The sequence below is a fragment of the Oryzias melastigma genome, linkage group LG9 (genome assembly GCF_002922805.2).
Source record: "Oryzias melastigma strain HK-1 linkage group LG9, ASM292280v2, whole genome shotgun sequence".
Classification (NCBI taxonomy): Eukaryota; Metazoa; Chordata; class Actinopteri; order Beloniformes; family Adrianichthyidae; genus Oryzias; species Oryzias melastigma.
The window spans coordinates 11,367,193-11,378,394 of NC_050520.1; the positions used below are offsets into that span (position 1 = coordinate 11,367,193).

General features: G+C 42.8%; 1 protein-coding gene across 1 annotated transcript in view; it reads left to right on the top strand.

The window, feature by feature from the left end:
* The window catches only part of fgf5 (fibroblast growth factor 5), a 15,969-nt gene extending 5,641 nt beyond the window's left edge, over positions 1 to 10,328 (top strand). Inside the window, exon 3 of the mRNA XM_024260114.2 lies at positions 9,900 to 10,328. Within this exon, the coding sequence (XP_024115882.1) occupies positions 9,900 to 10,253 (354 nt within the window). The 3' untranslated portion in view covers positions 10,254 to 10,328. The remainder of the gene's footprint in view (positions 1 to 9,899) is intronic.
* The last annotated feature ends 874 nt before the right edge of the window (positions 10,329 to 11,202 follow it).

The following is an 11,202-nucleotide window of genomic DNA, read 5'->3' on the forward strand; positions in this document are numbered from 1 at the left end:
CATACAATATTCCCCCTTATTCATGGGGGTTGGGGACCGCAGAGACACGCCGAATCCACAAATATGGATACCAAACCCCCGTTTCCGTCTCATCCCGCGGCCAAAGAATGTCCGTTACTGATTCATACTCATCAAAAACACTTCCAATCATGGTTTGTAAAACACTTATTGAAGAACATTGGAGTGAACATTGGTAAAACTACCACATGCACCTAAATCTATTTATTCACCTATTCAAGAGTATTTTTAGTAAGAGTTAAGTTCACATCGTTACACAATCATAGATGGTGGTGATGATAAAAAAAGTACGCCAAGCCGTGCTAAATGAAGCTCTGAAGTCAATGCTTTCAATGAGAGCACCTAATCTGCTCTAACGTGGTCTGTCCTGCTGTGTTTGAGGCCAAGCCTCGACTCAGTCTTTCAACCAGCACTTTCCACCATCAAACTTTTACTTTTACTTAGAAAGAAGGTGTCCAGGAGACCAGGTGGAAAGGTAGCAAGGCTAGAAGCTTTGGAGCAGGGTTCAAGTTGTTCTATCATAGTGGAGATGGGAGGAGAAAAAAAAGATTAAGATAGTCCTTTATTCGTCCCACGGTGGGGAAATTTCAGGGTTACGGCAGCATTACAGATGGAAAAATTAGACAATTTACATATTTACAAAGAGAACAAAGTTATAGTGCGGAAATAAAAATACTAAAAAGAAAAATGAAAAGAGGAAGCAATTGCACTGTGGATATGATTAATGTTACAGAAATTGCACAACGTATTTTTAAAAGTGACTTGGATCGAGTATAAAATAAAGTGACAAAAATAATGTGACTGATGGCATCAACATCTCAGCAAATAAATGGAGGAGGAGTTTGTTAGGAGTGTTGTGGAGGTAAAAAGAGTGTCAGATAGAGTGATGAGTCTGAAGATAGAAATGGAGGGTGTCATGTTCAATGTTGTTAGTGGGTATGCCCCACAGGTAGGATGTGAGCTGGAAGAGAAGGAGAAGTTCTGGTTGGATCTTGATGAAGTGATGATGAGCATCCCTGGAAATGAGAGAGTTGTCATTGGTGCAGATTTCAATGGTCATGTTGGTGCAGGAAACAGAGGTGATGAGGATGTGATGGGCAGGTTTGGTATCCAGGAGAGGAATGTAGAAGGACAGATGGTGGTTGATTTTGCAAAAAAGATGTAAGTAGCTAGTAAATACGTTCTTTGAGAAGAGAAAGGAACATAGGGTGACCCATAACGGTTCATTCACACCAAACACAGCCGGCGTGGCAGAGGCGTCAAGTTTCAATGTTAAGTCAATTTAAAGACGCGGTAAGATGCAACGCATCGTGAATCGGCCGTTGGGTGTGGCAAGGTGCAGTTAGCACATCTACCAATCAGGGACCCAGCTTTGGGCATGTGGCGTTTTCAGTGACCAGATCAAAGGGTCGAAACAGAGATTCAATATGGTGGCGGGATGCGATGCAAGGATTTTCGTCCTGAACTTCCATCCATTTTCTAAACCCGCTGGGGCCACGGGGGTTGCCGGAGACTGTCGTGATCACTATGCTAACCAGTCACCTGATGGACAGGTAGCGAGCTCCACTGTTCAGGCTTCGTCAGAGCTAATAGCGGTCACTGCTGCTCAAGTCCTGGCAGAACTAGTGAGGTCTACTGCCCAAGCTGCAGGTCCCTGGGAAGTGGAACTCGCTCAGCCTGCCTGCCGGCGGTTAGCTGCCTGGCAGCACAGGGAGCCGCCGCTAGTGCGCGGAATCACTCTAGCTTCATCAGCGTATGTTTTTCTTACATTCATTAAGACAATAATAAAAAGATCCCCCGGTTTTATTTTTATTTCCCCCTTTCGGGTTAATGCTCAAATTGGACCACAGACAGAAGGAAGTTACGTTTAAGCTGGTCACTGAACGAGTGAAGTACACAGCACTCTAAGAGACTCTGAAAGATCTCATGAACACAAACACACCATGTATAGGTCTATAGAGCTCTCCAAGACATATGAACCCAAGCTACTCGCTCAACATCATCCATGTTTTCCATGATGTGACAACGGGTGAATTCCAGAACAACTTTGGTGGTTGCTCCGCGGCAGGGGCATCAGGGCTATAAACACCAAATTTGACGTGGGTCAAAAGAGACACAGCAGACATGATTTTAACGCGCTTTTCCGCAACCGGTGTGAATGCACCATAAGAGAGGAGGTAGAAGCACACAGATAGACTACATCTTATGTTGACGGTTTAATCTGAATGAGATCAGTGACTGCAAAGCAGTGGAAGGTGAGAGTATTTCCAGACAGCATAAGATGGTAGTGTGTGGGATGACTGAAATAATGAAGAAGAAAGATGAAGATGAAAAACTTGCCAAAAAGAATTTGGAAATGGAGTGTTGATGTATTGACAGGTGTGAGTAGTGTCATTGAAAGAATACTTTGAAGAGTTGATGAATGAAGAGAATGAGAGAGAACAAAGAGTAGAAGAGGTGACGGTTGTGGAGCAGGAAGTAAGAAAGATTAGTAAAGGTGAAGTGAGAGGGGCTTTGAAGAGGATGAAGAGTGGAAAGGCTCTTGGTCCTGATGATATACCTGTGGAGGTATGGAAGTGTCTAGGAGAGATGGCAGTGGAGTTTTTGACCGGGTTGTTCAACAGGATCTTAGGTGGTGAGAAGATGCCTGAGGAATGGAGAAGAAGTGTGATGGTGCCCATTTTTAAGAATAAGGGAGATGTGCAGAGTTGTGGTAACTACAGAGGAATAAAGCTGATGAGCCATACAATGAAGGTGTGGGAAAGAGTAGTGGAAGCCAGACTAAGAGCAGAAGTGAACATTTGTGAGCAGCAGTATGGTTTCATGCCAAGAAAGAGCACTACAGATGCAACATTTGCTTTGAGGATGTTGATAGAGAAGTACAGAGAAGGTCAGAGAGAGCTCCACTGTGTCTTTGTAGATCTGGAGAAAGCTTATGACAGAGTGCCCAGAGAGGAACTATGGTATTGTATGAGGAAGTCTGGAGTGACAGAGAAGTATGTCCGAGCAGTGCAGGACATGTATGAGGGCTGTAAGACAGTGGTGAGGTGTGCTGTAGGGGTGACAGAGGAGTTCAAGGTGGAGGTGGGATTACATCAGGGATCAGCTCTGAGCCCCTTCCTGTTTGCAATGGTGATGGACAGACTGACGGATGAGGTTAGACAGGAATCACCATGGACTATGATGTTTGCAGATGATATTGTGATTTGTAGTGAGAGCAGGGAACAGGTGGAGGTGGAGTTAGAGAGGTGGAGGTTTGCCCTGGAAAGGAGAGGAATGAAGGTTAGCCGCAGTAAGACAGAGTACATGTGTGTGAATGAGAGGAACCAGAGTGGAAGAGTGAGGTTACAGGGAGAAGAGATAAAGAAGGTGGAGGAGTTTAAGTATTTAGGGTCAACAGTACAGAGTAATGGAGAGTGTGGAAAAGAAGTGAAGAGGAGAGTGCAAGCAGGTTGGAATGGGTGGAGAAAAGTGTCAGGTGTGATGTGTGACAGAAGAGTTTCAGCACAAATGAAAGGAAAGGTGTACAAGACTGTGGTGAGACCAGCCATGTTGTTTGGACTAGAAACAGTGGGACTGAAGAAAAGACAGGAAGCAGAGCTGGAGGTAGCAGAGATGAAGATGCTGAGGTTCTCTTTGGGAGTGACCAGGATGGATAGGATCAGGAATGAATACATCAGAGGGACAGCACATGTTAGAGGTTTTGGAGATAAAGTCAGAGAGGCCAGACTGAGATGGTTTGGACATGTTCAGAGGAGAGACAGTGAATATATTGGTAGAAGGATGCTGAGTCTAGAGCTGCCAGGAAAGAGGTCTAGAGGAAGACCAAAGAGGAGGTTTATGGATGCAGTGAATGAAGACATGAAGGTGGCTGGTGTTAGAGTGGAGGATGCTGAAGACAGGCTTAGATGGAGGAAACTGATTCGCTGTGGCGACCCCTGAAGGGAAAAAGCCGAAAGGAAAAGAAGAAGAAGATGCTAGCATGCAGCTGAAATATTAGCTAAACTCCAAAAGAGCCAAATCTTAGTAAATGCCAAAATTGTCCAAAAAGCTAGCCGAATGCCAATTTTTAAAACTGTAACTTTTAAACACAGTTAGGAATAATAAAAAAGAAGGAATATTATTCTAGAATAAAGCAACTTTAACCTTAAATAACTTTCAACATTTTACTCTCCATAAAAATATATGTTGTCAAAATTATACAAGTTAGAAATGAGCTCAAGATAACATCGGGTCATTAATAACAATAAAATAAAATAAAATGATCTGGAGGTCCAGATCCGGCCCCCGGGCCTTGACTTTGACATGTGTACTATGATGTAGCCAAAGAATCTTGTCGGTATACAACTTTTGCCATGGATATTATTTATGCTTCAGCAGTGGAAAAAATATCCTCCGGTCAAATTACCATGTATCATGCTGGAGGGAATTGTGCTATTCTTCCTGTGTTTTGTAGAAAATGTAAATGCTTTACATTTTCCTCTGATTCCATTGTATTTTTGTTTTATATCAGCTTTTGTTATTATGTAGACATATATCATCTTCTCAATTAATATTTTAAATTCTACAAAATAAAGTTTGATATGCTCTGCTGGAACTCTGCCAAGAGTTTTTACATACATTCATACATTCATACATTCTACATTTCAGAATGGTCCTTTTTAGAGTAAATGGTTTTACTTCCTCTTCAAGTCTCCTCCTTCCATAAGAAAAAACATTTTCTTCTGTTTTTTTGGAATTCTTGTAGCCGATCTTCATGTGTTTCACACACTTGGTGTCACACAGCTGCAACCGCACCATCGTCTAGTTCCCATCTGAAGGTTTCTGCCACACACAGAGGTTTTGTGTTATCAACCATGAAAACACTGAAAGCTCAAATCCAACCACAGCAGCTTGGGTTCTAACTAGCCAGCAGCGGCCAGATTAACAAGTCATCTGTGAGGACTTTGGCCAGCATGATGACAGCCCTCTGTCAGCGCAGGAGCAGCAGTTGAATTCCTGCCTGGGATTCCTGGTAATGTGCAGAGAAATGAGTCACAAAGTGAAAATGATTATATAGAGCAAACAATCAGTTGCAGCCAGAAAGCGGGGCCGTCTGTGAGCAGGGATTTATGCTGCCTGCCCCCCAGTGCTGTTTGTTGAAGCTCTATCAGTGGGGATCAGTGCTCCCTCTAAGGGACTCTCAGGCTCAGAAATGTACCTTTGTGGCTGTATTTAGATAATCAGCACACATGCTCAGTTTTTGTTTCTGAGTATGTCAGGTCTTTTGCTGGGGCCAAAGCTCGGCGCAAATAAGAGTTAGAAAAGCCTGGCTCATATGATTCTGAGTCTGTTTAGGACTTGATTGGCTGTCTGATTTTGGGAGGTGTATAGAAGATGGTCAGAAATGTCCCTGTCATGGAGGCTCTGCTGGGTGGAGCTCTCAGGTTTCACCTGCTACAGCCGTTCTGTAAAGTCCAGTCAAAGTGGCTCATTCAGAACCTAAGTGACTCATCACAAGATAAGCACTGAATGATATCAGTAGTATTTGACGTATTGGGATTGATTTTTTTTCTATTACCTTGTAAATCAATTTTAGTGTTTCTGAGTCTAGATTATGTTTCAGGTTGAACCGTATGTTTTTCCTTATCTTACTTGGATGGAGATTGTTGTTGTTACTAACTCATATCTTTATCTCAAACCCCACAACTGCAAACATGTCCCTGGCTGCAGTCAAGCAGTGGTGAGTAACGTGGCCAGGCTTCTTTGAAACTTTGCATAAAAAGATCCACAAATTTCGTTTTGCAAATTACTACAAAATAGTTGGAAAAGCCAAAAAAAAAAAAAAAAAAATCAGATTTATAACCACTCCATTCATCAAAGATGATGACATGGATGATAAGCAAATAGTTTGCACAACCGGATGAACTGGATTCTGTAAACAATCCAAACATTTTCTGAACCCTTGGAATCTCTTTCTGGGGATCACGGGGTTGCTGGAGCCTATTCCAGCTGCTGTTGGAAAAAGGTGGGTTACGCCCTGCGTAGGTTGCCAGTCTGCTGTAGGGCCACTCGTCTCTTGGGACAGTTTTGAATCATCAATTAGCCTATGAAATACTGTATGTTGTTATCCTGTGGGAGGAGGCCGAGTTCCCTCATGATGGCAGGTGAAGAGGAGGACAGGTGAGGCACTGCCTCATCTGATTCCTCTGACCGCACACCCCTAAGATAAATACATAAAAAAACAAACTATATTTGTAAAAACTTTATATATAAGAAATGTACAATTTGCCTAAATTGATAATGGCTCTAAAGTGTCTGACAGGAGAGCTGGCCTCTATTACCCCCACTGTATCTGGCCCTCAAAAACAGTTACTTTCCTCATCTTTGCAAACGCCCCCTACCTCTGATCTCAGTCAACTGCAGAGGTATCAACAACTATTAATTGACAAACTGTCAGTAAAAAAAATAGAAGGCTATGGGTAGTTCGTCAGAGCCAGAAGATGGTTAAGCTGCAGTACAAGCAATGTGATTTTAACACAATACCTAATAGAACTTTGGAATCTGGCTGCTGCACTGCAGGGGCCACGGCTCCTTTAGGCTCTGTGAGTGCCTACGTGCCTCTGTGTGTGAGAGCACACATGCATGCAACGCTGGGTTTGTTTCCGAACGTCTCATTCCCTGACTGGAACCAGAGCTGCTGTGTAGCTCAGTTGTAACATTCTGTGAAATTACTTCTACCCACCCATAGCAATCATTCTGTAGTGTGGAGTAATTTTCTAGTCATCCTTAAAAACAACAGCCGAAAGGAACTTCACTCTGAGGAACTGTGTACTTTCTCTGCACCAGCCGCTGTGGCCTGTCTTCTGACTGACATGTTTACCACATGCTGTAATGGCATCATTTTCTGCTGTGCTGCATTCATCAGCAAAGCAGAACAGTTTGTTTTACTTCAGAATGGCTGCAGATGTACAAGGAAGTCATTCTGCACAACAAAGAAGGCATCTTGGGTACAATGTCAAAATTTCCCACACCAGATATTTTTAGTCCCAAAGAAAGAACATGGAATACATTACTGTGTGTGTGTGTTTGTTGAGATGTTGTACTGTGTAAAGTAGAAGCAGATACGTTCATATCTTAATATTGTCCCAAATGTTCTGGATTTGTTTGGGAAAAGTACATTTCAAGAAGAGCGGGTTAAAAAAATGACTCTGAAAGTGTTTTTCAGCAGAGCTGATGTATCAAAAACAAGATCAGACTAGGTCATGATTTCTGAAATAATGGTACTGCTTTTTACATCATTATTACATACATCATCTCTGACATTTGATTTATAAATACAATGGATCTGTTATTTACCTCAATCAGTGTTGGTGAAGTATAAAATATCTATAAAGTATATATCTAACCTGAAGTTAAGAAGTAGATAGGAAGGTGAGCAGGGGTGGAATTATATAAATCTCCAACTCCTTTTCAAGCAATTAATTAAACCCCTTTTGACAACCTTTATATAGTCTCATTGTGTCTAGTTCTGTATGCAGAAGACTCTTAATTATGATTAAGAGTAACAGGTGTATGTATTTTCCAATCAATTTCATGACTAATTATTTGTTTGATATATATCTGCAAAGATGTATATGTTTCTTGTTGGTATTTAGTTTTACTTTTGATTTTCAAATCCAATTCACATAATACTTTGAATGAGTAAATCACAGTATGAACCTGTCCTCAGTTTTATGTTGCTAACAGAAAGTTGGCTTGTGTGAAGTGCATCTACAGGGTAACATACAACGCAAAACTACACATATGACCACATACAATAGATGTAAATTATATCTAAGTTGAAACTGTAGGTACAAAGAAGCAAGTATTCCCTCATTCTTATGGTCTGCCTTGCATGCCGTCTACTGTGTAGTTCAGTGGAAGAGTTGGAAAGATTTAATGTAGACATTTAAGGTCCCACTCTGATCATCTTTTGATCTATTTTCAAAGTTTTCTCAGTCGTCTTTTAATTATGATTATGCCATTTTTAGCAAAAATAAGAAGAACCTATGTTGTTTTCAAGGACACAGTTTCTGCAGAGTGGCAATGGTTCTTCAGAAATTTGCCTATGAGGGGACTGTTGGAGTAAGCCATCACTCATTTCCCGTAATCCCTTTGTTTAGATTTTCTCCTTTTAGATTAGAGCACCTCATACCCACAACATAGCACTAACTGGAGAAGGTTCCAGTCCTGTGGAAGACCTCCTGTGTGGTTCCGGTTCCGAAGACATCGCACCCAAAGCAGCCGAACCACTACAGGCCAGTCGCCCTCACCTCCCACCTCATGAAAACCATGGAGAGACTCATCCTTAAGGATCTCTCTGGAACTCCCTGCCTCTCAGCCTCAGATCTGTTGACTCAATGTTTTCTTTTAAAAAGCAGCTCAAGATTCATGTTTTTAAAATTGCCTTTTCTTAATTCTGTTTTTGTATTCTGTTTTTATACTGTGTTTTACTCTTTACTGTGACACACTTTGTTGTTTTTATCCTGAAAGGTGCTATATAAATAAAGATTATTATTGTTATTATTATTATTATTATCACCGCACTGTGGTGAGCACCACGACTGACCCGCTGCAGTTCGCCTACAGGCCAGGTGGAAGACGTCATCATCTACCTGCAGCACTGGGCCTTGACTCACCTGGAGACTGCTGGGAGCGCTGTGAGAATGATGTTTTTTGACTTCTCCAGCGCCTTCAACACCATCCAGCCTGGACTCCTACAAGGGAAGCTGGAGTGAGCAGGAGTGGATGAGCGACTGGTGGGATGGTCCATGGACTACCTGACCAAAAGGCTATAGTACGTGTGTCTGCACAACTTGTCTCTGAGGTGGTAGTCTGCAGTACTGGAGCCCCTCAGGGAACAGTACTGTCACCGTTCTTCTTCACACTCTACACCTCGGACTTCACCTACAACACCAACAGCTGTCATCTGCAGAAATACTCAGATGATTCAGCTATTGTGGGCTGTGTGTCTGAGGGGGATGATGCAGAGTATAGGTCTGTCTAAACACCAGCAAGACCAAGGAAATGGTGATTGACTTCCGTAGAAGGACTGTGACCCACACCCCGGTGAACATCAAGGGGGCTGAAATAGTCACTGTTGACAGTTCCAAGTACATGGGTGTTCACCTGAACAACAAACTGGACTGGTCCCACAACCTCAATGACCTTTACAAGAAAGGTCAAAGTCGCCTCCACCTCCTGAGGAGACTCCGGTCCTTTGGGGTGTGCAGACATCTGCTGAGGACATTTTATGCTTCGGTGGTGGCCTCGGCTCTTTTCTACGCTGTTGTCTGCTGGGAAGCGAGCTGCTCTGACCGGTACAAGAAAATAATCAACAAGCTGGTGAGGAGGGCCAGCTCTGTCCTGGGCTGCTCGCTGGACTCTGTAGATGTGGTGGGTGAGAGAAGGATGTTGTCCAAACTCAGATCCCTCATGGACAATAGCTCTCATCCTCTGCATCAGACTCTGGTGGGGCTGAAAAGCTCCTTCAGCAGCAGACTGAGACACCCCCAGTGTAAAAGTGAGCACTAATGCTGATTGAAAAACTTAGCATCAAACTTGGCGTGAGAAACTTCAGCCAATTTAACCACTCTACAAAGATGACAAAGACAATTCTCAGTTAAGCATTATTTTACTGGAATGTCCACAACAAGTTATCTGTTGAACATAAAGTATGTACAAAATGTTGTTTGAAAGAAAAACTTAATCCTGGTGACATTATTTGAAAGCTGTCAAAAAATCTTGATTAAATACTCAGATACCGCTGATAAAAATGTGAAATGATTCCTTCTCAAAATTAGAAGAAACAGATCAGCTACAGCCTTCTGATGGCTTTGGTTTGTCTTCTATGATTTCAGGAATGGTTCTCAGAGGACTGCAAGTTCAGAGAGCGTTTCCAGGAGAACAGTTACAACACTTATGCCTCAGTGGTACACAGGAACCACAAGACTGGCCGTGAATGGTTTGTGGCCCTCAACAAGAGGGGGAAAGCAAAAATGGGCTCCAGTCCACGAGTCAAATCCCAACACATCTCCACCCACTTCTTACCCAGGGTCAGCTTTCATGACGACCAAATTGGCTTCTCGATCACAGACAGGAGCAAAGATAGGAGGAAAACTCTCCCCAAAGCGCCACAGGCCAAGTCAGTCCAAGCAAGAACACCACCAAGACGAACACAAGTCAAGTACTGGCCCAAGTACAGATTTGGATAGGTGCATGCATGAACTACACCAAGAATGAAAGGACAAAGTCCTGCATCATCAGTCAGATCATTCTAGGAATCTGTCAAGACATTGGCAAATACAAAAGGGCTGCCACTGACTTTAACATGTTAAAATCACGGGATCGACTATGTTCTGCTCTAGTGTACTCTGTATCCATGCAACGTAAATATTGGCAGATTGTCCTGAACCAATCTGACAGGATCCAGGGGATACGTTTTAACTAACAGATTGATCTGTAAGATGTTTTCATTTGGAGAAATAGAAAAAAAGATGAAGCCTTAACCACAACTGCCCTTATGGGTGGATCATGGCAGTCTGTGGGCAAACCTGTACAGAGTATACGAGTGGGCCACAGAAATATCAAGGTCATAGACCGCTCTACAGGCATGCTGTGGCTGGCAGGTCATAGTGAACACTTAACAAGTAAGAGTAAAGGGGAAGTAGGAACCCGGTGATAAATACAAACTCCTTGTGGTGTAGCCGGATTTGTAGAACTTAAGAAATTAGACAATCTGAGCATAGTTGTGCAGACATCCTACGGGTACTTTTTTATCATGTCTTCATATAAGTGTGTAGCATTTACGCGAGGAGCCTGTACGCACACCTTAACGACTAGAGTGTGACTCAAGGGCACTGTACGAATGAGACTTGAGTTGCGGCTCACGCGACTGGGTTCAGATGAGTCACCGGAGGTAGGTTGGAGCTGTTTACAGCGTCAGCCTTGCTGGAGAAAAGAGAGGAGAAAAGGAGAGAACGGATGTTAGAGATGAGGGTAAAAATGAAAGGGGAGAAAAACTGAGGTTAAGGAAGTTGGTTACAGAAGTAGGAGGGGGTTACTGGAGGTTTATCATCATTACTGTAAGATGTAGATGTTAGTCAACAGGGCGGGGCCTTACCACACATACTCAAGTGTTACAAACATAACTGTTGGCCTCAA